Raw genomic sequence first — 27,679 nt, forward strand, 5'->3', positions numbered from 1 at the left:
AAAATCTTATTCATTGCTCCCTTTGGGTCCATAACAGAAACTCTTTTTGAGCACCATTTATCCCTTGAAAATCAGTGAAATTTAGTTGAGACCCAGAAAGAGTAAAATAAGTAAGACAGATAAACAGCCAATTTTAAGTGTGTAGATGTCAGCTGCATCCAATCTCCCAAACTGACTCTGTCATTTGTGCTAGAATTATTATTATTTTATTATTCCTCTGATTTTTCCACTGTTGGTAAGAAGAAGAAGAAGGAAAAAAAGAAAAAAAGGACATTATATAGGAAACTATATGGGAAATCAGTTGATGAGGTAAGTACATAATATTAGAACACATATATACACATATATTAAAAAACCTGGTCAGAGGATCAGTTGAAGAGGTTCAGATCCCTCTGCCTAATGCAGGAAGAACTACTGGTTCTACTGGTAACGGGCGACATTTACTTAACAGACAAATTATTTTAATTCTTGGTTCAAGGTGAACAACAGCACCTAAAATGGCAGCAGGGAAGAATCTTTGTACTTGCCATATGGTGTAACCAGTGCTACGCTACTTAAAAAATGAATAAACAACACAAAGTTTATGGGACAGCAGGTATGCTTTGAAATGGAGAAAAGGTTGACTAAGGAGCTGGGCTGGTTGGTTGTCTTTTAATGATCACCTATAGGACAGAGTGCATAGAAAGAATGCTAAAACCATGTAAATGTTACAAAAGACTGAAAAAAATCAATTGAATAATTTACCAACACAGTGGAACAGGCAAATTATCATGGACTCTTTTTCAGGTTTCTCAGTCATGTAGGTCTCTCAAGTCACAAGTCAGGGATGTGTTTTACTCACACCACCACATACCCTCCATCATCCATCTATCTTCTTATTCTCTTATGTAGATATATCACCCAAGAGAAGAGACATCAAAAAACAGTGTAAATTGTATGTTATACACCCTCATATAAGTATTTTTGGAAAGAGAGGAAGAGTGTTTCTTCCTCTTTCTCTCTCACTATAGGTGGGTATGGCACTAGTAGAGTTTGCCATCCTGCAGTCTCTTCAGGATCTTATGTCTCAGTGCCCTTGTGTGCCCTGAAATTTCTCTTTATAAGCAGCCACTGCCCCTAGTTATCATCTCTGAGTGTATTTCTGTGATACAGCTGCTACCAAGAAAATTCTGCTGGTAGCTGGAATAGTCTGTTCAGTTTTCTAGTCCCCAGTGTTAACTCTCTCAGACTCCTTCATAACACATGGACATTCTCAGGGTTTATTTTCTGGGTTTACAGTTTAACTCTTCAGGGACAAACGATAGAGGTAGCTTATTGCATGCATATGGATAGGCTTTGCAGTTTATTTCCGGATTAAATAAATCTTCAGTCAGGTAACAGGTGAATATGCATTGGTAAGCAAAATAACAAAACTCTACTTGTATAAATGCTGCTTCTCAGTGTCCTTGCGTTTAGGTTCGGGATCATTCTGTAGTCCTTTTCAATCACAGATGTTTTCCATCCAGTAGGGTTAGTATATGTCTTCCTCTCTCCCATCTTAAGCTTCTGACTTACTCATTTTCCTTCTGTTATTAAAGAGACAGTTGGAGGCTTGGCTGTCTTTGCACAGTAGGTGGAAGTGATCTGATCTCAGTTCCTAGCAACCTGCAAAAGGATAGGAGAAACCGGGTCTTGGTCCTTACCTTTTGTCCCAGAATGTTTCCACCAGTGTTAGCGAAGCCGCACAGCTGAGACTTCTCCTGGTTTGCCAGGAATGATTTATATCCTCAGCAGGTAAAACCTTGCTGCTGTTGCAGCCCATCACTCAGCCATTTCTTAAGATGTACAGGAATCTATTATGTGAATGGAGACGAATTCCACAAATCATTCCAACCCACTGACATTTTCATCCCAGCTCAAGTATGAGAAAATCATGCAGACAAGGAGGTTTTAAATTGTCTGCAGGATTACGTAAGATGGATCGTTATCTAACTCTCAATGGGAAAGGAAAAATGAATTCTTGAGTTATCACAATATACGCCCTCAAAGGGAAGAATTTTCCAATGTTAGAAGATTCTACTTTACAACCTTGAATTCTTTACATACAGGATTATTGTAAATGGAGCATGAAATGACTTATTTTACACTAAGCTTTCTAATCTGAAATCCAGTTTTTATGCAATAAATTTTAAAATATTTTTGAGTAAATGGCCTAGAATTCAGGATATTTTTGCTACTTTTACTAGGATGTTGAAATGCCCAGTCTGATAGCCTGGCATAATACAGTTGCATTTATACCTTCCTTACAGTATCCTCTGTTTCAGGATCATATAGATTTAACATAATTTCCTGTAATTCCTTTCACATCACAGTGAACTCTGAAGACACTTGTACTAAAAATGCAGCCTTGTTTCTTTTGTTATTACTAGATGTTATTAAACGCCACAGTCCATTCAATGCAATGCAGCAAAGTACTGCTGTATTACTAACACGAAAATGGCATTACTTAAAGAGCAAGGCAGGGGGAGCAAGTTAACTACAAAAAAAAAAATTATTTAATACATGAAAGTAACAATAATGGGAATAAAAGAGGGTCAAAATTAAATGCTATTTAAATACAAATCACAGCTAAAATGATTATTTAAGTCCACTCTTTATGGAAAAGGCATTTTAAATTGTTTTGTTCTGAGGCTGGCAATCTTTCATAGCCCTGAAGTTGTTTCATGATTTAAGTGCACTTTTGGCAAGAATTGGGCCCAATTTCAGCAAAGCACTTAACATTTCTTTAACTCTATCTTGAGTCAGCAAAGCATTTAAATGCATGCTTAAACTTTGTTGAAGCCTTTTGGAAGTTGTACCACCTCTGCTTTGGTAGAAAGGGAATAGATGGGCTTCATCTTGATCACTGAGAGCATTATGAAATTACCACTTGATTTTTAGGGGAGCAGTGATGTGGACTAGTAATTCCTATACTGTATATGATTTTATTATATCTACAATATACGAAGTTTTTGGATATGTCAGTGCTATGTTTTAGAGAGAGACCAAGTGGAAACACAATATGCTTCGCTGTGATGTTTCTTAAATATGAATTTTCTCACATCATCATACAGGTCTACCTCAACTGCAGATTTGAAAGTTTCTGTATGAATAAGCTTCAGTCCAGTGTCATAAGTATAAAACAAGTCATTACCAGTGCACAGTACTACTTTAGTCTGCAGAGTGACACAAATAATCTGATGATTGGGCTTTGAGTGTCCAAGTTTGGATCTTTAAATATTACAGAAATAATTGTTAGTGGGTTTATTTCATACATACAATAGACTCCTCCCAGCATTTTATTGACTCTCTGAGATGCACACTTCTCCTAGGACTTTCTGTCAATGTCCTCCTTCATAATGCTGCCTCTACAAATACACTCTGAAGAAGTCACTTGTCTTGGTTAAGGCAGTCAAAGAAGCCTTTTGAAATATTTAACCACAGGCGCCTCCTTTGACTTGTGCTCTGAGAAAAAATATACACCAAAGCTTTTGTTCACTCTCTCATTCGACCCTACTCCATTGGGCTAACCAATATCAATACACAGCTGTAAGTCAGGAGCTACAGCTAAACCTAAGGTTATTAGCTTCCAATTGAATTTATTCATTTAGGATCTCATTGTATTAATGTTTAGGGTCTATTGTTTTTGTTACTGTATTAGTTGATTTAACCTGAAGATCATGTTTGCCTAATGACAGGTAAAACCTAGAACAGGTATTTACTCCAAAGTTTTCTCTCTCTTCTGAAATATCTGTTTCAGACTCATATTCTCAATGGGTTACAGAGCTTGAAGCAGAAGTCCTTCCCTTGTCAAAAAAAAGGTGGATTATAAGCAAGTTAAAGCATGGGCAAGTAGTAATGGCTGAGCACTATCCAAGCTATGACCAACCTCAGTGAGTATGCTCTTGCCATAAATCATTTACCAAGTAATATGAGTCATTTTACCTAACAAAGAGAGTCTATTAAGAAAACTGAATTACTTTCACCTTGCTGTGGTCTATGAGCATATGTGCAATTGCTGCATCTGATCCCATGTTCAGTAATTTGCCATGTTTCTTGTTGCCATCCCTTGAGAAGTTTCACCTGTAGTAATGTGTACATGCCTCCCTGGAGGCGCTCCTGGTTCAAACAGATATGATTCAACACAAGATTTTTCTAAACCCAATACAGTGTCTTTCTACTCATTGGCGATTGACTTGAAATACTCTACATCTAAGTAGCTTAGCCATCTTAGTCCTCAAAAGGCTGGAAGTACTCCTCAGATCCCTATATAAAAGGAAACAGTTTAAGCTTTTTCATAGGTAAAGATCTACTGGCAGACACTAGCTCTCTCCATTAAAGAATCACAGCATTTTTTAAAATTACTTTGTTTGCCAGCTGAGCCTTAGCCTGAATGCCCATGTCAGAACTCCTGAGACTGGTGAAGTTGTTAATTTGTTCTTAAAACAAACTAGTGATAGTGACAGGCATTAAGAACTGATCTTTTCACAAGGGCTCTGTTCATAATGTGTAATGTTTTCACAAAGTGCTGTTCACGGGTGGTACATCAGCTTTAAGCTCAGGCAATTCCCTAGTCAGAATTGTCGGATTAACCTAATTTTCTTTTTAAGGATTCTAAATCAAAAATATTTTTATTTCAATGGGAAATTAGGCATCTGTAGTCTATGAATACATCCGCACTGTGTATTGGTTCTGCTCCTTCTGATGGGAAACCATAAGGCCCACACGTTCCCCTTCTCATATGGTAAAAATGGTGTGTTGTTTTCCTCAGAGCAATCAAATATACTCTACATTTACATAAGTACGTGCTTCAAGAGTGTTGAGTGGAGCAACTGATTTGTCTGCGATTTGAGTCCTTGGGGTATGTTTTTCCTCTGAGAGGAGCTTTGACAGGCTGGCAGGACAGACAGCAGAAATCTGCATTCTTTCCATTTTCCCTTTATGAAGGTTCCTTTTCTCTTCATCATCACAACTTTTTCAGAAACTAACAGAGCATTTCAGACTCTGGAGAGGAAAAAGTACCTATTTGCTGAGAGATAGCTTTGTCTTTAGGCTTCGATATAATTATACTGGAGCCTTGTGGAAAGAAGGTGTTTGCTTTCCCTCTGTGTTAACGCAACCTGATGTTCTAAAAAAGAAGACAAACTTTCTGCCTACTCAAGTATGGGAAGATAGATTCCATCAGTTACAAAGAAGGATCTCAAATTTAAGAATGACCCCAGCTTCTAAGCCTCACATCCTAGGGACAGCACTCAAGGCATTTTGATCACCTTTTTTCTTTTTTCCATCTAGCTTGCTGATGAGTAAGAAAAGGTGTACTAGACTTGAATGAAGGTTTCTAGCAACCTGTATTCAAGTATGTCCACACAACATGGAAGACCGTGTACTGTTACAGTTATTCTAACTTCAAGATGGGTTTTTTGGTTGTGTACACCATCTGAGGAAAAGGCAGAACCTGTTGACTTCTTGAAAACATAAAGAGGGGTGTACCAAGGTATGACCAGTTCAGCCTCTTTGTCATAACAACTTTAAGAGCAAAACTGATATACAGTGATGTGGGAAGATTTTGAAAACACAACTGTCAAGCTTGCTTTGCTGAGGACTGACTTCATACACCCAAAATTAGGGACCTTGGCTGATTTGGTGGTGTCTATCCTAATACTAGCTTCCTCTCTGAGTTTTAGTCATTCATCCAGAATGATGCATGAGCTGTGTTAAACAAGCAGTGAGTTCTATTAAAATGAGGCTAAGGCAACTAGTGAAAGCAAGTGTTTGGATATGAGACAGCATCTCCATCACCTGTGCCCTATTTATTTATTTATTTATTTTGCTAAGCAAAACCACTAAAGTATAACCCTCCAGCATCAAAAGCTTGAATAAAAGTATAATTCTTTTCAGAAAATCTTTTTGGCGGCTTCTACTTTACTCAGAGACCCTGAGACATTCTTCAGTGGTAAACACTTCCATCCTCAGTTTTAATGCCATTGCTTTCTGCCCATGAAGAAAAGCTACAGACCCAATAGATTGGATTGATGATACCAAACTGGGAGGCATGGCTGACACTCCAGAGGGTCGCGCTGCCATCCAGCATGACCTGGAGAGCTGGGCAGAGAAGAACGTAATGAGGTTCAACAAAACCAAGTGCAGGGTCCTGCACCTCGGGCGGAAGAATGCTAGGCACCAGTATAGGGTAGTGGTGGACCTGCTGGGAAGTAGTTCTGAGGAGAAGGATCCAGGGGTCCTAGTAGACAGTAAATTATCCATGAGCCAGCAATGTGCCCTTGTCGCCAGGAAGGCCAATGGAATCCTGGACTGCATAGGGATGAGTGTGGCCAGTAGGTCGAAGGAGGTCATTCTGCCCCTATACTCTGCACTGGTGAGGCCACAACTGGAATACTGTGTCCAGTTTTGGGCTCCCCAGTTCAAGAGGGACAGGGAACTGCTGGACAGAGTCCAGCATAGGGCAACTAAGATGATTAAGGGCTTGGAGCATCTGCCTTATGAGGAAAGGCTGAGAGAGCTGGGACTCTTTAGCCTGGAGAAGAGAAGGCTGAGGGGAGACCTTATTATGGTGTACAAGTATTTAAAGGGTGGGTTGAAGGAGGATGGAGACAGACTCTTTCCAGTGGTTCCCAGTGACAGGATGAGGGGCAACGGGCACAAGGAACACAGGAAGTTCCGTTCAAATACACGGAAAAACTTCTTTACGGTGAGGGTGAGAGAGCACTGGCACAGGCTGCCCAGGGAGGTTGTGGAGTCCCCTTCTCTGGAGATTTTCAAGACCCGCCTGGATGCAGTCCTGAGTAATGTGCTCTGGGCAATCCTGCTTTGGCAGGGGAGTTGGATTAGATGATCTCTGGAGGTCCCTTCCAACTCTGAAAATTCTGTGATTCCATGACTGAAAGCACTTGCGTTTCATCCAGGTCTCTTTTCTTTGTTTACTTTGCACAACATTTTCCCAAAATATTTCCCAACATAGTAGCAGATTTCTAATACAAAAATACTGATACAGAGCTGTCTCCTGCTTTCCTTTTCTTCACAGAAAAACTGTTTGTTACCCCCCTTAAAAGATGTTCATTTATAGAGGAGCAGGTATATGCGTGGCACGGTCTCACCAAGTAAGGGGTTTACTTGGTGTGTAGAAAGAAACATTGAACAAGTACTTCTTGGGAGCAGGAGAACTGGAAAAATCTTGTTTCATGCAAAACTTGCTCATGTGGATTATCTCAGGTCTAATAAAACGACTGAGCTCATATTGCAACCTTTCCCTTCAACAAGAAGGACTGAAGGGGCCTTTTTTGTATCTAGCTGCTTATTTTCACAATATTGTTAATGAAAGGATATCTTGGAGAGCTTTACCACCCTGTCTCATTTTTTTTTAATTAACCAACATGATATGAAGGTCTGAGAAGGGAAATGACAGGCATATAGCCTATAAAACCAAGATTACAAGATTGTAAGACCAGGCTAACTTTCTGCTCTCTAAGGATTTAAGTATTCAACGCACTCAATAAATATGACAACAGTAGGCTTTAATGAATATAAAACGAGATGCATTGAAATGCTTGTGGCAAAAATTAAACAACAGTACAGAAAACACCGCTTTTAAGCAGCTACCGAGTGCAAGCAGAATGGTGTTGGTTATTTAATATGTGGTGCATACCGCAGAACAGCAAATCCACTTGAAATACCATTTACTTGAACTTTTTCTCAGTCTGTGTGATTCCATATAAACATTTTATTATTATGAACACTTTTTGGACATGAATTCTTTATCTGAATTAGGATATAACACATACACATGCACACATACACATGTACGTGCACACACACACATGTACGTGCACACACAACTATACAAATTAGGATGGGATATCAACTGTTGTGTCTTGGCAGATGGCAGAGGGTCACAGTTTGTGACTATCCATCCTGTCAGTAAAGATTAAAGTGCACCACAGCAAGTGTGCCCAGACTGGATGCTTTTCAGTACTTTTTGCACTTTAGAGAAAAGTGTGGCTTAGGGAAGGGCTCCAGAGACAGGTTCAGGTTCTCCTCTGTCTCCCATCTGCTCCAGTGGTGTCTAGGAGTATGTCACTAGTAATGAAACAAAAAATACATTTATATGGTTTTATGGGCATGTCATACATAACTTTGCCAATTTTCATTAAAAAAGAAAAGCCATTTGTTGAAAGCACCAGAGCTTAAAAAGATGGTGAAATGTCAAACTAAGTCAAATCTCAGTTCCATGCATGGTAGAGAAATAATACATCACCAGCAAGTTTCCTGAACAAAATCATGTTGGATAGTCTCATAAACATACAAAAAGGTTTAAAGATAAAAAGAATTACAAATGTCATGGCAAATGCCTGACGCGTCTACACTTGGCAATATACTTTCATGTGTCATACTAACTACTCACTAGTAACCAAAAAAAAAAAAAAAAAAAAGAAAAAAAAAAAGACATTGAGATCAAGCAGTGACAATCTGTAACCAAAAGGAAAGCTGTATGTCCGAACTTCCCTGAACTTTATGGCTCATGTAATGAAACGTTTCAGTTCATTCCATTAAAACATCAGAGCAGGAATCCCCTGAAATTTCATAACATGTCAGATTTCCCCAGAAATGCTTGATGTTAAATCCTACGTTTCTATTTTTTTTTCTTTTCCCCATGGGAAAGGATCTTATTTCATATGCCTCTGGAAGTAAAACTATTACAAAAGAGGCTTTGTAGAACTTTCTTAATGTTTGCAGTTTTAAAAAACAGGAAATAAAGCTAAATAAATAGAAATTTTTATACTGAGTGTTATTACCGTCATACTGTTCCCTGATCTCATGTGAGCTGACAGATCTTAAAATGAGAGGGAAAAATAATTGCCTCGGAACTACTAAAGTCATAATTACATTTCCTTCAGTTTCCAGGAAGCAGTCCTGAGCAATAGAAAAACAGAAAACCCCACGGAACCAATCAAAATTCTCATTTCACAGAATGACTCCTAAAATATCTGTATGAAATTGGATACTCTGAAGAGCACTTGGGCTACACAAAACCAAAGATGCAGCTGTTGTTATGATTAAGCTCATTGAGTCAGCCAAACTACTGAGTCCCAAACTTCTGTCCTCTCACTTTTTTGCTTATATTTCTCCTATTTGACCTATACTAGGGTTGCCACTCCATGTAGGATGGCCATCAGGAAAATACAATATTTATTCAGGCAATAAACTATGTAATGCCAACTTGCTCTCTACCATAATTTTTCCATATTGCTGGGAAAATCGTATTCCCGGCTCATTGCTTTGCCCACATCAACCTGCTTCATGACCATTTCCACTCAGTCTCACCTCCCATATAAAATGTGACTGTAAAGCGCCGATGATATTTTAAATATATATATGTTATATAGTAAAAACATTAAAATGTGCTCTATATAACCATATTAAAGCTGGGTCCCTGATTTCAGTCAAATACTCTTGATGCTTTAAAGTATGCATTTTGGCCAAAAGATATTGCTTATGAAAATGTGATGAAATTCCATCAGTATTTTTGGTAAAGACAGAAAAATAAAATTCCAATTTTTTTTTTAAGAACTCTGAGCAAAATTTTACTTTAGAAACTACATTTTGCTTTAATATATATATATATAAGCTGGCTTCTCAGATAGATTTAACAACTCAGACAAAAATGAATATTTTATTTCAGATAGAACTATATGTGTTGCTCAATACAAATTTACTGGGAATGGAGCAATGGAGTATGGAGCAATGACATATTTTGTTTAAAGCTTAGCAATTGTAGGGTTTTTTTATATTTCAGGTTAGCCTGCCCTTTCTAATATCAATTATTTTCATCGCTCTTTTAAATGTCCACTGTGCATTCAGTATTAATATTGAATATGAATTAATATTTAATGTGAATATTACTCATATTAATGTTATTGATCTATATATATTGGCAGTTCTTGTTCCTTTTTGCTTATTCAGTTCAAGGATAGTTCAAATTTAAGGATAGGCTTGCTTTTAGTGAGGGTAAAACATTCAGAATCACTTTGAACGTGGAACTTTATATCTTGATTCTAGAGTGGAACCTGTTTAAACATTAATATTCCCTAGCTGTATACTACAGCATTAATACAAATATATGCTATAATAAGCATGGAGAAAATATAATCATCAGATACCGCTAAGCAATGAGCACGGGCAAATGTATGTATTTTATAAAAACTGCCTTTATCTTGTAATCAGTCAGCTCAGATATTCTTGAATTGGAGTAATGCAGCTGCGTGTATCCAAACCTGCACACCAGAACCTTTGCATATGCTGTTTAAAGGTATCTGCAGACATCATCTGCAGACAGCAAAAGCTTATCTGTATTTTTGCTGCTGTGAATGTCAGCCCTGGCTGGTAGATCCCGCTCACTTTCTGAGACACACACTCAGCCTATGCTTCTGGTAGGCCGCCTACGCCTCTGGTAGGCTGCCTACTCCTTCTCTGAGGGGGTTCTGAAGCACCTCCTGGCAAGATGGAAAGAGCTGTCACAGAAACTACCAGTAAAAATGTGTAAATCCCAGTCATCGCTTGCCAGAGGGCTTAGGTGGATGAAGCTTTTCAGCTTTGGGTCCCAGATCCCATTTTGGTGATTAGCTCCTGTGGGTCATGGCTCCTGCCATGTTACGTATTCGTGTAAAAGAGGCCATGCCCCCCTCCCTTTACCCCATGGATCTGGAGCGGCAGCAGCAGCTGGACTAGGTGTTCTGCTTATTCCCCAGTTTCTCCAGTGAAGAAAGGCAAGGACCATATCACAGGTGTCCTGAGGCCTGGTTCACCGGCCTCCATTTAGACCACCTGGAAGTAAAACTGCAGGTATTTTAACCTACATTGTTTCTAGAGTTTCATTTTAACACCTTATTATAAGAGTTAATTCCTTTGGTGTTCATTGTTAACAGCTAATCTGACCCTGTTTGTGCATCATGAAAACCACTGAAGAGACTGAAGACAACTATAAAGGTTTTATTTTGACATGCAGGAAAGGGCTCACCTGAACTGAGTCCAAAGGAATGTGCCACATTCAACTGCCACTGATTGTCCAGGGCAACTCAACAAAACATTACAAGGAAGGAAAAGTATACTTAATTTTTTTTTTTTCTTTTTCAGAACCACACAAGAATGAAAAAATTATGGAAACTGGTGAATATTCTCCCATTCTTATCTTACTTTTCAATTATCCTAATGTTTTAAATTAAATAATGTCAGAAGTCAATATTTGTTATTTGTTTGTTTTTACAGCCAAAACAGCAAAGAAAGAAGCAAAAGTACATGGTAAGAGCTGTGAAAAAACAGTAAGTTTTAGAGTCTCATTTGTCTGGTTTGATTTTAAGTTAAGACAGGATTAGGTAAAGGGACAAAAATGTGAAACCATAGAAAAAGATTTGCTGGTTTAATCGAAGTCATTTGAGCAAATGAATGGCTGTGGAGCAGCCATGCAGCCATTTGGTCTTCTGGAACTGGGATCTGACCAATGTTGCTGAGAAGAACAACAAAAGTGATAATTTTTTTTTCAGCCTTGAAAAGGTTTATGTTTTCAAGCAAGAAGGGGATGTGCCTGGAGGTTACAGTAAATGGATGGAGAACAAAAAAAAAATAAATAGGAGTTTCAGAGTATGAAGGGGAGGAAAAATGTAGATTGATTTATTTTGGTTTTATTCCAACCACCCATGCCCATGTATGTTACTGTTGTAGCTAGGTGCTCCTATTCCTAACTGGAGCCTGCTTCTCCAGTTTATCCAAATTTGGAAGAGAATAAAGATTTTCAACTCCTTTTACAGCCAAGGTTGATGACTCATTCATCAGATGATTCTATTTTCTCAGATATAGATTCTGAGAAAAAAAATACCTATGGTAGACAGTCAGTTTATAGAAAAATGAATCTGTCCTTTTCTATAACATAAAAACCTGCCACAGTGCTTCAGAATGGAGGTGTGGGTAATGGAGAAAGAGAAGTGTGGTAGTTTGATTAATTTCAATTTAGTTAATCCATTTATGAAGAATAATAAACAAATTAAACTGAAAATAATATATGTTCAAGGAAGATTTTTGAAAGTGGATCTTCCCTTGTATCAATACTAGAAGAGTTCTGTGCTTTGAGTTTTCAACAAACTAAAAAAAGAAAAGAAATCCTTAACTTCCCCAAATTACTGAAATGTTAAAAGGAGATTTCTATCACATACCCTCCACCTATGTTTGACATGTGCTTATTCTGAAACCTGTTTTTACTCCTTCTCTCATCCTCATTACTTGAGAATAGTGGAGCTATTGAAGCTCCATATTTACCTTACATATTGACCTTGTTTTCCACTGCTTTTAATCTGCAGGTCAAGTAGTCATCTGCCATAAGCCTATCCAAACAAGCAACATATATGTTTTTCAGATTTCCTCTACATAAAAAAAAAAAAAAAAAGAATGCTTGCTCTGCATAGATAGGTAGCACATTGACCAAGGGAAGAGGTGTTAGGGTGAATCTTAATTTATTTATGCATTTGCAAAATTTGTTTGCTGGAATGTTTTCTTTTGTTTTACAGCATCTGTTGAAACTCTGAAGTCGAAAGGTGGGTAACTTTGTTTTTAAAATTGAAATATAAGAATGCTGTTGTTGGCTCTACTGCTAATGAAAAAGCTTCTTGTGACAAAACTGCTAACAAGTGTGACTTATGTAAAACAAAGTGGACCTTTTAAATTATAATGGCTCCTTCCTTGCAGCATCTCAAAACACCTCTAGAAAACAGGTGTCTTTTCCCCATGTATTCCATAGACTAATAAAGTTTAGGTCCCCAACTATATAAAATTCAGTTTCTAACCCTGACTCAAAGCATAAGCTTTTTGTGAAAGGCAGAAAGGAGAAGTAACCAATCTTCTATAGAGACATGACACAAAGAGTAATATTTCTCTTCCCAGTCCAGCTGCAGCACAAATCCAATGACTGAACAGTTGTTTTCTTTACTGTGTGGAGGAAGTTTTACAGGGAGGTTCAGTGAAACAGTTTTTACCTTCCTTTCATACAAGACTTGCTGATGTGAGAAGGTGGGAGGTGTGGGAGCATCAGTGCTTGCTCCAAAGGTTGCTGCTTTCCTGAAGGCACAGGGAACTGGGACTAGTGAGAAACCTCAAGGGCTTAAGTTCAAGCTAAGCAAATATTTAATTGTTCATGTCAGCATCTGACTTTTTACGTATATACAGTGCAAGATACTAGCTCCAAATTGCCTTCAAGAACATCACAGATGACAGTTTTATCGTAGACAGAAATGGAAAATGGGATAGCAAATTACAAACTGCATTTCACTCTCATTCCATGTTTATTCATACAATGACCACATTACTTTACATTCCCTTTCAAACAAATGGGACTGCATATATCAACTGCGCAGACTTGTGGTCTCCGAGCTGTTCGCCACAAGTCAAAGGCAGGAAAATGAGAATTTCCAGGTTTTGATATCCTGCTATCATTCAAGCGTTTTCTTTTACTTCAGAGTTCACCTCTGAAGCCTTATTCTCCAGTAAATACTGACACAAGAAGTCGGCCTGAATTGCAAACAGTAGAGTGCTCTTCTGGAGCTTGAGGAAGGGTTGCAGAACAGCAGCTGTGGAGATTAATGTAAGGAAATCAAAGCTGATACATTATTCCCTTTATTAGATGTTTTTAAGTTCCCTGCTTCATGGGCTAAATTCATAATGCTGTCATTGCTCTGCAGCTAATTGCATTGAGCAAAACAGAAACCAGAGTAATTTCGGCATTTGTTCTCTTTATACTCCCACCAGACAAAACAGAGAAACTAAAGGGAAAAAAAAGTATGTTGAGTTAAGCTTTTGCATTTTTAGCATATTCTAGAGACCCAAAGCTGAAAATAAAGGTAGTCTTGCTGCGTTGGGTGACTGAATAAAGCTTTCCCTTATTGCTTGAAGCCTCAGAGCAAATTTTTTTGATACATTATTAATTTCTCTGTAATGCTATACTGTCTTTTTGATTCATGATTATTTCTTCTGTAACACTACACTTTTCATATGACATCATTTCAACATCTGTGAACCCATTGCTGCCAAGCCTGTGCCCATCAGGGTCTGAAAAGCAGCAAAGCAGTTGTTTCCTGCAGAATTAAGTCTCTTTCTGCAAACTTGAGGTTTTCTTTGGCTACTACTGGGGAACGTTATCATATACCTTTTGAAATTGTTATTCCCACTGATTATATTTACTCTTTTATTAAAAGTTATTTTGTTTAGGTCACTTGTAAAGTCTACAAACAGAATTAGCAGGGTTTTTGAAAAAACAGAGCTTTTACCTCTATGCTTTATTGCTCTGAGTAACCTCAAATCTTTCTAGTGAATATCGTATTTCAAATATATTTAGATCAGAAGTAAATATTTATATATGTAATAGGTATTCATCATGTCGCCAGCATTTTGCAGCACAGGAGTTAACCCTTCCTTATGAGTTATTGAATTCAAGGGCACTTGAAAAAAAATTTAGAGGGTGTTTACAGTTCATAAAGGATAAATAGAAAATGTAGGTTTCTATTATATAAAACAAAAATAATTGTTATTTATGTTGTCAAAAGAGCAATCTCAGAACTGAAAATGTTAGTCTCAGACATCTTAGTTTTACCATAGAATTAGCCTAATGTTGAACCTGAAATTACTCTCCAGTATTTAAGTAAATAACAATTACATCTTAATCCGTCACCACTCCCCATTAAACAGAAATAGGTGATGTTAGCTCTGGAGTAAGTGTTAATTTCTGAAAAATTACTTGTTAACAAGTGATCTAAATTTAAATTTATGTTGCTAATTTTGAAACTCAAACATAGCCTGCAATCCAGGGGAAAAATTATATTTATATTAAAATGCTATAGTTATTCCTTTTGCCTTGGTAAGAATCACAAAGGAATGCTCTTATTTTCTTCTAAATATGCTTTTTGCAATGACAGAAAAAATCTAGTAGTCTTTAATAGCTATCCCTCTCACTAAGTCTGAACAAAAACATTGCTTTTCAATCTGTATTTGTTTGTTCTTTATTGCTGCTCTTTATTTATTTATTTCCCATTTTGCTACTATCAATCCATTTTGACTTAACAGCTCTCTGGGTGCAAGGTTGTTTCAAATATACAGTAGCTGCTGGCAAATTTTAAAAATTTTAAGCATATTCATGGAAGGAAAACAGTCCTGTTCTGAAAACAAGTCAGGTTTTTGATGAAATTCTCTTTCTTGGTAATTAAAAAAATTAATCTGCTGGCATAGAAGGAGTTCTGGGCCATTCCCACTAGCTTATACTTCTGATGAACAATCAAGCTCGTATGAGGTTTTGTTGCATTTTCTCACAAGAGGTTCTGTAACGCCACCACGGCAGGGAATATTTTCATTTCTCTGTGTAACAAATAAGTTCCTATATCATAGCAGACACTTCTTAGCTTCACAATTTCTTGCTATTAGTGATGTCAAGATGAGGAGCTCCTGCCTTTCTGACCTCAGGGTTCAGTGAGTGAAGTGTTTATCGTCTCCATTCAGAATGATTTCTTTTAGCTTTCCTTCACACCGAGCAAATATCTCAAAACAGCTTTAAAATCAGTGACATTTTGGAATGCATATTTCTGGTGTGGATGCTAGTTATGCAACCTGACTCTCTGGGGATAAAAATATTCCGACAAATTTGATTGTAGCCTACAACTATTGAGACTGCAGAAAGATTTGAATGATGAATTGCTCTCCTGGCTACTTGCAGCACAAAACAATGTCTGCTAGGCTGTCTATCATTTGATTCCAAAGAGCTTATGATGGAACGAAAGAAACAAGTATCATAGAAATCATCCATTTGGTTTATGTTATGCCAAGTGGTCAAGAGTTTTGTTGAGAAACAAAAAAAATATAAACGGGACTCCAGACTCCATTTACTTCACCTATTTTTTTTTTAATTGTAATTACTGAAAATATGGATCCCTGACAAATTTCTACTTTTTCATTTATGTGCATTAATTTTATTTTATATTATTTCAGGCAGGGGGGTTTGTTTTGTTTGGTTTTCTGGAGGTTTTTTGTTGAATGCTTTTTTTAACACCTGATGTTCTGCTGAAGAGAAAATTATAATACATCCATGTTACTTAATTCACGTGGCTAAAGGATCAGCGTTTCAAACCAGGAACACCTGCAATGGAACCATTTTATACAAAGAGATCATCTTTCAGGCTGCCACTGAGAAGCGGCAAGAACTTTGAAAATGGTCAGTGGAAGGGGTGAAATCTCTAGCTACTCAGAAAACTTGTCTGTGTTCTCATAGAAATAAAACAGTCCTTCTTTTGGAATCTTCTTCCAAACACTGACAGAATGTGTGCAGGCTTCTATTTATAGAGACTATTAAAGTGACATCTATTACGTTGGTGATGAAAGACCTCTCAGCATTACCAAAGTAGCTTACGTCTCCCTTCTCAAAAAGCAAAGGCAATAATGCAATGTCCTGTTTGTCCTTCCAGATACTACCCTGCCATGTCCAGGTGATGCTACTTGGCAGTTCCCAAAAGTTGCTAAAGCTCTCATCTGTCTCAGCAAGTTCTTCTTAACAAATTCTCACTCATAGAAGCTTTGTAGCATTACTGAACACACTGATAGCCAGAATACTATTAATAGTACTACTTGTTATTTTTAAATAGCAGCCTCAACACTTCTCAAGGATGGCTCATTCCTTCATCATAACTGCACTTATGGTCTACCACCGCCACATGATTTTGATGACTCTAAATACCTGATCTTCTCAGAAAGCTGTCTTGCTCTACTAGCCTGCAGTCCAGTAGCTAGAAAATACTTTTAATTTTTCTTCCATCATTATTCTGGTATTCGGAGACTGAACAAACCAAAACTGCTTTGGTTTTAGCTAAAAAGTATAAACACGCTTTGGAGAAATGTTTCTTAAGAATTCATTTTACTCTTATCATAGCTGCTTTTGCAGCTTTAGATTCTAAAAATACATTTTGGAATGCATACCGGACTGATTTTTGGTGCCCCTTTTCATATCCTTTTTTCTATATTAAAATAAGCTTTTCTTCAATATGTTGACCTTTTCAGCAAGATTTTCAGAAGCATTGTGATATTGGTTTGCTCAGTGGCAGAGCTCAATGCTCAGATTCATCTAGGCATGTAGGTGTCTAGTTTATTGTTGATTTAAATAGCCCTCTGATCTGGGCCTAAGTAACATGGATGTTAACAGCAGAGATCTACGATAAATATGAAGGGACTTTGCTCCTCTTTGGCTTTCTCTATGTCCAGTAACACCAATACAAAGTTAGGTACTTGGATATTTGGATAGAAATGGAGTACTCACTTTTTTTTTTCTGTCGATCCAGTCAGTCATCCTTTCAGCCTAGACTTGATTCGCAGGCAAACTGAAGATTATCGTCAACAAAATAAGTTACCTGTGGTAACTGAGGTACAGAGGTGCAATGTTTCACTGTTCCATGGCGCTTGCACACAAACACCCGCTCACCCCACAGCATCCTGAGATAAACAAGTGCAAGTGGCAAGGGAGTGATTGATGTGTGTGAGTTAGTCCATCCCACCCAACATGAAGCAGTTCATCTGTCCATACCTGACATTTCACTGAATCTTAGGAAAGGTTTCCTGCTGGGAACAGAAGATCCTTCTGTTGGCCTCCAGCCCACTTGCAGACATTGCAGACAGGCCATAGCTTACTAACTCAGTTGGCCTGCTTGGGACATCATGACCAGCAACGTCAGAAGGCTTCCCTGCTGCCTGGGCTGCAAGCTCAGCCCCAGCAGGGCCACTGGGACATCTCTCCAAGAGCAGCGAGCACACGTGGAGGCACTTTGTAGGTCCTTTGAATTCCCTGAATTTCTCAGCGTAAATAATGATAACAGAACATTCCCCTCAGTATTTACCTTGGCTCCAAAAGCTAAGGCCTTAATTTACAACTGTGATCTGCTGTAATAAAACACTGTGATGAAAATAGTTCTTTGCTTGACAGGTTGAAATACCAAGCTGAGGGGATGTTACGTGCTGATAACTGTAGCTGTAAAGACATTTCTATACTTATCAGTCATTTGATGTAAATTAATTTTCACCATCCGCTTTATATCCTGCCATTTATGCTGTTTGCTTATTCTTTGCACTACTTATAAAGTAGGTAATGACAGTGAAGCTTATTCTCTTAATGACACATTTTTTGTCTCAAACACTGTAAGAGGATACCTTTTTAAATTAAAGCAATGCTTCTCATTCAGGATAATAGTTATAAATTATGGCTACAAAAGCTTGGGTTTACAAAAGTGAAGTGTTGGCAGTGCCACTTACACCTAAACAGATATGTTTACATATTTGCAAGACTTAACCCTGTATAATTCAATTACATGAGAAAATACATATGTTGTCCTAAATATATTCAGTCTTCTACAGGAAATCTTCTGCATTGTCAAACCTGTTGTGTAAATTGTGAGAAACTACAAAAGATACCTGTATTTCTGTAAGTTTCCTAAAAGAGCGCTGTGGGAAGGATTCCTTCCTGCACCTCCTCCTCTTAGATTATTTAAATCTTAGTGTGGAGCCATGAACAAACAATTTCTGCCCATTGTCTCTCAAGCTCTGCAAATCAATTTAGGAACCGTCCAAGTTAAAGCTTGCATATAATCAGCTGGATGTGTCCAGACATGCTGACCGGAGCTGTTGCAGCTGCTTCTCCCAGCATCAGGAAAGGTCTAGCTGCCCTGCTGCACGAGGGGTCTGGTTCGCCCTTTTGCATGCGGAAATTGCAGTATTCACAAGGACCAAGTTAGGTGTCTGTAATATACAGTCTGACCGTGGCCTGCTGTCCTCAGTGAGACTAACCACACGTTTAAAATTAAGAACATGCAGAACTATTTTAGTGTGTCAGGGATGCAGAGTGGACGTTTCTGTTGTTGCAGACAGAAAACCACACTCACATGGGGAACTCTCACATGGCTGGGCAAAGTAGAGACCTGTTTTCTTTGCTCTCTCCTCCATTACGTGGTATGCACCGCAGTTTAGCCTCTGTTCCACCTGAGATCAGGAAGACAATGGTGCTATTTATTTTCTGAAAGAAAAAAGTTCCCTGTTTGCTTTTCCTCTGTTCTTTTTAAGATAGGTAAAAAATACTTATTATGTAGTCATGTACCAGAGAAACAAGGTTTCTCATGGTTGCGCATCTTTGAAGTCATTCGCCTCAAAGTAATCTGTAAGCATTTAAGGAAAGCTTTGTCTCTTGGAGCAACAATTCTAACCAGAAATCTCACTTAAACCTTATCTTTGTTTTGCAGCGGTACCTGGAAAGAAGGAAGAAAAAGCAACAAAAGCATCAGAGCAAGGTAAAAAGAAAACAAAGCGTGTTGGCATTATCTCTCTTAAAATACAATGGCACAGAAACAAAAAACTCAGACAGCTGGATGACAGCAACCTTTAAATCCATTGCTGTGCTAGTATTTGCCAGGGCTCTGCTGTGTTTATCAGAGCTACAGGGAATTTTCATCAGGAAACTGGCTTTGTCCCGATTCCGCAAAACTGTAACCCCCACAAAAAGCTTCAGGTGAACAAGCTGCCTGCTTCAGCTTAAAGGTCCTGTTCTGGAAGGCTGTGTCCCACAGATCTTGCGAGAGGCTTCCTGCCCCTGTATCCTGGGCAGGGATCGGCCTTTACTATTCAGTCTTATAGAGTGACTTGCAATGAGGTAAAGGGTCAGAGGCCCCCTAAAGTCAGCTGAGCTGCCTTTCTTATCCCAAATGAAACATTAGCCCCATGAAGAGCCATCAAGGTCCACTGATGGCTCCAAAAGCTTTTGAGAGCAGAACTTGTAGATGTTTTTATAGCAAAAAGCTTAGGATTGGTATGGATGAGGCATGAATGGGAATGTCTGGGAGTGGGAACACCAGAAGAAGAAAGGATACAAGAACTGCATGTCTTGATGGCACTTAGTTCAGCAGGTGACACAGTGTACGTACCGTTTCTCAAGCCAACCAGAGCAGGAAAACCAAGGGACAGTCTACACCCAGGCTAAAACAAGACTCAAGCCCCTGAGTGATGACGGCGAACCTAAAAAGAAAAGGATTGGAGCCTTAAAGTATCTAGACACAGATGTGCCTTCTCCCATTTTATACACTTATATTTTTTATTGTTATTACTTTCAGCATTATATCCTGCATACCGCTTCTTGTACGCTTCTAAAGACAAGCCATACTTTATTAGGTTAGTATGGTAAGGAGCAAAGCAGTAAAACACTGGTGTAAAGACCCAAAGCTTATCAGCCCTGGCTTCCTTTGTACGATGCACATCCTAATCTATTGTATTTTGTTACTAACTGTCTACCAAGGTGAGTTTTGTATTTACTCATGCTCAAATTGGCAATTAGAGCCCTGATGATGAATTTGGCATTTTCAGTCTTATCGCATCAGAGTTTTTCCAAACTCGCCAGTAACCTTTAGAATAAAGTATGAGACGTATTTACTAACGTAGAGTTGGGCAGTTGAGCTATTATCCCTTTATTTTCTCCGGTTTCTCAGCATCAGCCTTACCCAGCATTACTCAAGTCAGAGCAGGCGCCCTGCAGCAGCTGTCAGCTGCTTGTTAGTTGTCATGGAAAACGTTATAATTAGGTGGGCCTTGGCCTAGATTTCAGTCATTGTTAGTCCGGGTATCTCCACACTATTTTCCATTGCTGTACAAGTGCTTCCCCAGCCACCTGCACCGCTTCCCCTCTGGCTATATCATGCAGCAATGAGGTGGTATTTGCTGTAAGATTTGTCCCTTCTACAATGTGCCACCATTAGATGGGACTTCACCTGCAAAATATTTTAACTGTGCCATAAAAAGCACAGACAAACCATAGTTCCACACGGTTGGCATCGAGCAGGGATTTCTAAACCATCGGTTGTGATACCCAGGGAGCTCGAAAGGGGGAAAAACTATTTCCCATGCCAGCAGTCAGCTCCAGCAGCACTATCTCCCTATGCCAGCAGCCATCTCGTTTCTGCAAGTCAAAGGAATAAGAGCAATGTGTAATGTCTATCGCAACTATTTCTGCAGCTACTTCCAAGCGCTGGCAGCAGCTCAGCTCCTCTGCTGCACGGAAGCGAACATAAACACTTTCAGGCAGCACTTGCCTCTGCTCCTTATTTCTGCACCCTATATGTACGGAGCTACTGCCAACAGATTGATCACTCAAAGACAAATGAGCCAAAAAAACTTCCAGGAATTTTTTTGAATATTAGCATGTACTTATATTGCTCATCGAAGAGTGAAATATAAGGTGATGGAAGTAGCTCCGAGTTATGGTTTGAGCTAAGAGAAAACTGTACCTGATTCACTGATTCCAGGTATCTGGAAGTTCTGAGCAGAAGTGAGGGCTTTTTTTCTCAATCTGGAAAGTATGAATGCACTAGGAAATAGTTTTTAAACTGAAAGGGATTTTTGAGGCTTTTAGACTGACAAACGAAATAATTTGCTCTGCTAGCTACTGTATGCCAGAATACACGTCAAAAAGTAGAGGCATTGAGACCTAGTCAAAATTAGGATTTGCAATTTAAGAAAAAAACTAAATATAAGGAGATTTGCAGGAAAATCTGGAATGTTTGCTGCTCTATTTGTTCAGCCATCAGGACATAGCTTCATTGTTTGTAACCTGAAGGTTTTAGTGATCAAACATGGTATTGCAGCTTTGACCTCAAATCCCTATGGTCTGGAAATGGGCTAAAACATTGTAGCAACATTTCAGTTCATTGATCTTTTATTAGTAGTAAAGCAAAGTTGCAGGTAACATTTTCAACTCTTAAAAGGAGAAAAAGAAGGCAGAGAACTTCCAGAAGTGTCTAGAAAAAGACAGTGCTGTAACTCTTCACCCTATTTGTTTGAAAAATGACATTAACAAGTGTCAGACGGTTGCCAGGGAGTTACTACCTGTTATGAAGGCCACTGAGAATTAATACTTAAGAGAAATGAGGAAAAGGCAAAGATTTTTTATTGTGATATCCAATAGTAATAAGAAATGAGTTAATAGCCATCGGTTAAAGCAGGTCGTAAGAGACAGGGTTTTTATGCTCTTGTCGCCCGTCTGCAAGGTACTAGGTGGGAAACATGAACTTTTTTCTCACATACACCGTCAAGAAACAATGGAATGGAAATCAATTTTGAGATATATTTAAGCACTTAGGGACAACACATATTTAAATACTCTTTAATTAGCTGATTGTATTCAAAATTATTTCCTATGTTAACATGTATTCTAATATTTCCTTTTTCTTTTCACTTTTGTTTCCCTTCTTTTCTCTTTCCTCAGATAAACCAAAGACGAAGCAAGGAAGTAAGCTATAATTTTACATATTTCTTCTCCCCATAACTGATAAAGAAATGTCAGATTTAGAAATTAAAAAAAAAAAAATGTATAAAAGCTCCTGTAGCTTGTCAGAATTGCAGATTATGGTTGATTAGACAGACTAGAAATAATACAACAATGCTGGTAACAATAATAATGGCTATGTTGAGACATTCTAGTCTATTTAAGCCAAAGTTTCATCCTTGTGCAATGCCTGAACAAAAAATTATTTATAAAGTTTATATTTATTATTTTACATAAAAAAATTCTTCTCTCCACAGCTGCTAGGCTCACTACAGGTCTCAGTTATGTATTCTGATGTCAGTATGAGTTTAACACTGCAAATGAATAGAGCAAGTTACACAAGGCTCTTGTCGTGGTATTTGTGCTACAGGTTGTCATTTTGCCAAGTTAAGGCAGACTGTCTAACAGACCTCAGTAAATTCAGTCCTACAGAATGTGGTCAGTGTTTATTTACACTTTAATTTCCCATTTCCAGGTCAGTCCTGGGTCATTTTCTAAATTCTTCAGCAGCAGCTGTGTCACATGCCACACCACCCTAAAAGACATTTTTTCTCCTGGAGGTGACAACTGACTCTGAAACACCTTCCCAAAGGTTTCCTTGTTTGGGGATAAAACAAAGGAAATTTGTTTGAAGTCAGTTTTGTAAAGTAATGGCTTAAGCTTTCCGTTCAGAATTTTTTAATGTTCTTTTTTTAAAAAATGCATCATTGAATGAACAACTTTGCAACAGTTTGGGTTACTGTAATAATGGAGGTGTGCAACAACTTAAAGTTCTTACAAGCAGACTCCTGAAAATAAAAGGTTTGTATTGTGCATTAAATGATTTATTTTGATAAAGGCACAATATTGTAATATTTAACTATTATTTGAATCATGAATGACACACACACACACAAAAAGTCTATGTCTTCCACCCTTTTTTGTTTTGTTTTGTTTTGTTTTTGTAGAGACCATTGCACTGAACATGAAATCTCTCTTGGAAATTTTTCCTAACTCATGAGCACAGATGGACAAGGTTTTCAATCTTCTCACTGAGTGCTATTTCTGTTAGCACAGATTTCTGTCATTAACTTAATATTTAAAAATTGGTGTTGACTTTTTATCAGGACTATTACAGATACTTAGTTCTACTGTATATGCTTCCCAGATACCTGCCATAAATTGTTTTCTCACTTTGAAAATTAGTGACTGAATCATAAACTGGTGAGTACAAAACCTGAAGGAAGAAGCAGGAGAGCAGGGTTAGATTCTAAAGCAGATGTCTGGAACATAGTGAGGATGGAAAGAGGAAGCTTTATTACAATAAAATTACACTTTTGACCTTGTTCAACAAATTCCTTTCCCAAGTCTTCTCCTTTAAAAATTATATCATCTGGAAGTATTGCCTTTTTAGAAGCACAGTGTAGAAGGAGAAAAATAATGAAACATTTATCCCTTGAGGTCAGCCCCAACAGAACAGGAGTTTCAATGTCAACAGTAAATTAAGTTTTTCCACTTGATGGTTACTTCTCTCATAAATAAAATTTTATTGTTTCTGGATTCCTTCAGTTGAGATTCCCCATCAACTAGTTTGTCTTACACAGAGCCAAATACTAAATTGTGAACAAGCTTTATTTATACCATGATAAGTTACTATTGGACACAAAAGTGACAATTTGTGAATTGTGTGTGCTTACGGCAGTAAAAAATTATCACTCCAACTACCCACTGTAGCTACTGCAAGTTTCATATCTATCTGTCAAATACAACCTCCTCCTCATAAGGAGTCTTGACTTCTTATCCTATGTGTAGAAACCAAGAGACTCATCTAACAGAGTTCTTTAAGATCCAGCACTGAATTGCTGGCCTGTTTCTCAATAGAAAGAATTTTTTGTTTTACATTTGATGGAGAACATTGTACTTTATTCATTTTTCAGAAAATACCTGTTAAATAGTGATTCTCAGATAACATATATAAATCAGAGTAACCAGTAATGAGATGGTTAAAACACTCACTTAACAAGCAAGAATTCAAAATCCAAGTGTTTGTTTTTTCTGACTAGCTTTTTTTGGGACAGTCTCATTTGCCTTGTTAGTTTTGGTTGGAAAAGCTTTGGAGACCTTGGTTTCATCAGCCCAGAATAATGATTTCACTTTTTGTCTGAAACAGAATTCTTGTTTTCTGTATGGTTCAAATTATTTCTTATGCTTTTACAAGAGACTGCCCTTCCTTGTACAGTGTCCAGCAAGGATAGTGTGGCATAGCCATCTTCACTATTGTCTGTAGGCAGAATAAAAAGAACTCTTCATCTTCCCATTTGTCACTATTGCATTGCTCTCTCAATCTGATACGCATCTGACCCTTAGAAAATAATAGTTTCAATAAGGAGACACTTGGACATGGTCAGCAAGAATGGACAATTCCAGATGAGGGAAGTAGGCCACAGCCAGCTCTGATAAGTCAAAATTGGCAAAGGGTCAGTTTTGTCCTTTTTGTTAAGAAAACTGAAAAACTATCCTTATCCCGTTTTAAGTTGAAGCTTTCAAATTTTATAGGTTTCACAGCTAAATTGACAAAACACAGTTTGTGGACTGAACTCTGAATGGAAACAGGTGAATTTCGTACAACTCTTCCAATGACTCAGTTTTTCGCTGCTTCTTCTAATATACATTAATGGTCTCTCGTATGATCCAGATGTTTCATTCTCTCTTATGATTAAATCTTATAGTTTCACACAGGTGTGGCTTCTGACTGTCACTTTATCAGTGTGAATATTTTTTTTACAGATCCTGGAAAAGAGAAAGCATTGAAATCTCCAGCTGCTACAAAAGATAAAGGTAACACAAGAGGACAAAACTGTATAAAATCTTAAGACCTATGTGCATCAAGAAAAAAAAAAATCTTGCAATGCATTGGCCCTTTTGTTTTTATTGTGTAGTTTACTTAGGAATTTATAAACGTAATAGTATTTTGGTAAATTTATGATAAAACTTAATCAAAGTTACCTGGATCAGAAGTGCAAATAGAGTCTCTGTAATATGAAGGATTTGTAGGAAAACTTAGAAGTCCAAACTCAGAATTTAGAAACACTTGTTAATATTTGCTATTACAAGCTGCAAAGTGAAAGAAGTTTTGACTGATCTTTGTTCTTTCATCACTCTTAAGAAAAGTTCATGATTTCACTTTGTGATTATGCTAAAACTGATGTAGAACAGTTTTGTACTACACATTTAATTGGTATCATGGCTCAGTTAGAAACTGCCAATTATTCAATCAATCATTATCCCAGAGGTAATAGATGTTAACCTTTTCTCACTCTAGCTTGAAGATTAATAAATTATTTTTTACAGAACATGCTAAAGAAAAGGAAGGAAAGAATCCTACAGCTTTAAAAGATAAAGGTAAGAATACACAATGGAATATAAAACTTGTTGAAAACCACACAAAGTGGAACAAAGATATTGATTTTAGAATAATCATTATAAATCTTTCCCATTATAAATCTTAACCAATCAATATTTAATTGGTTAAAATTTCTACAGGATTTATAGCATGTAAAAAGGGAGAAAAGAGGACATAAATAGAATATGATGATCCAATTAACATTCAAAATTACTTAAATAAATATCACAAAACCACTTTGAGTAATGGTTAAGAACTTTCCTAAGAACTTTCTCTTCTGAACAATGTAAAATGTTTCACAGAAGCCAGTTAACTAAGTGTGAACTGAATGCTTGCATAAATCTGTGGACATAATAGGAATAACGTAAAGTTTACGAGCATATGAGTGGATAATGTGCTTTCTGGGCTGTGTAAAAGTTATAGTTAAAAACCCATAGCTTCATCCAGTCAACCACCTGCAACGTGACTGTTGATCTGAATCTTTCTTTTATTCCTTATGTTTTATCAAACAGTTCCCGTGACTTTTTTAGTTTGGTCAGAGTAGATGGTTAGTTCAGCTGAATTTCCTTTCATCCATTATTTTGCTGGCTGCTTTTTTAGGCATCTTATTGTTTCCCTCCTTTCTAGACATAGCTGTATTTGAAAGGAGAAGTGGAGAGAGATTTATGGATGTCTTATTTGACATGTTCTTTAGGTTCTTCGGGATAAAAAGATCTACCATATAGACAGACATATTTATTCTAAATTATAGCTATTATATGCTATTTCAAACAAAGAACTGAAGAGTTTAGTTCAAGCTCTATGGAAAGATAAAAATAAGAAATCTAAACCAAAAGGAGGAATAATCATATTGCTAGACATATTTTCAAAATCCCTTGTTCATTCACTCACTCATCTTTAATTGGGCAATCACTAATTAATCACTTCTTTATACACAAATTAAAATTAAGTTATAATAGTCTGTAAATCCTGTGGTTCATGTATTGTTCTTCTATGTGTATTCTACTCCTAATGTTCACATGCCCCATTTACATTAGCTTAGTTATCTGGACCAGAACTGTATATCCAAACTCTCCTGGGGTCTCGTGGCCCTCTCCACAGACTGCCTATAATCTGTTGTTCCCTGATGGGGTTGTGCTGAAAAATTAGAAGAGGCATTTGAGTGGCAGCTCTGTCTCCTCCTTCTGTGCATGTGCTGAGCCTGCTGCTCCTTTCAAAGAATTAAGGGAGGGGAGGCAGAGGGCAGGGGGGTAAGAAGAAAAAGAAAGAGAGGTGAGACCCAAAACATTTTTCCTCTTTGGCAAGAGTTTCTTTAGAACCAATGGAAAGGGGTTTGCCAGCCCTGAACAAGCTTCTGTAGCACGTCCTTCACTGAGTGCTCTCCTGGTGCTGCTTTTAATTTCCTGGGCTCATGAGCAATAGGTCAGCAATTTCAATCACTAAGTTGTTAACAGGTCCTTCTAACATGACAGAGGAAGTTAGACCTTCTTCACCCAGCCTACAGAAAAGGGCAAGCAGGAATTTATTTTAAATATCACATGCAGGCAATGTAATATCAGATTTCCTACACTTTAGGAAAACAAGGCAAAAAAAAATCTCTGTAAAAATCCCAACATACTATTCAAGGTGTCACCAGCTAGAGCGTCACACCACTTTCTTTACCTCCTGTAATACACTCGTGTATGCCCATTGCATTACAGCAATATCTCAACCTACTACTCAAAGCTGAATCAGCTGTAAATGCACTGCAGGCTCCCGAGTCCCTGCAGCAGCATTGTTGTCCAGCCAAGCCGAGCCTGGCCCCTCAGATCCTGAGAGCACTTGCTGATGCAGCCATCGCTGTTTCCTGTAATAGGCATCAAACTTGCACAGTTCACTACATCTGTGTCTAAAGC

The 27,679-nt window shown here is 37.8% G+C and overlaps 1 protein-coding gene across 1 annotated transcript in view; it reads left to right on the forward strand.

Annotated features, from left to right (window-relative positions):
• The window catches only part of TRDN (triadin), a 233,828-nt gene that overhangs the window by 140,445 nt on the left and 65,704 nt on the right, over window positions 1-27,679 (forward strand). Inside the window, exons 19-25 of the mRNA XM_082481943.1 lie at window positions 11,167-11,199; window positions 11,299-11,331; window positions 12,591-12,617; window positions 19,335-19,382; window positions 22,343-22,366; window positions 25,169-25,219; window positions 25,733-25,783. Of these exons, the coding sequence (XP_082338069.1) occupies window positions 11,167-11,199; window positions 11,299-11,331; window positions 12,591-12,617; window positions 19,335-19,382; window positions 22,343-22,366; window positions 25,169-25,219; window positions 25,733-25,783 (267 nt within the window). The remainder of the gene's footprint in view (window positions 1-11,166; window positions 11,200-11,298; window positions 11,332-12,590; window positions 12,618-19,334; window positions 19,383-22,342; window positions 22,367-25,168; window positions 25,220-25,732; window positions 25,784-27,679) is intronic.

The sequence above is a fragment of the Vanellus vanellus genome, assembly GCF_965231255.1.
Source record: "Vanellus vanellus genome assembly, chromosome: 3".
NCBI classification, from domain to species: Eukaryota; Metazoa; Chordata; class Aves; order Charadriiformes; family Charadriidae; genus Vanellus; species Vanellus vanellus.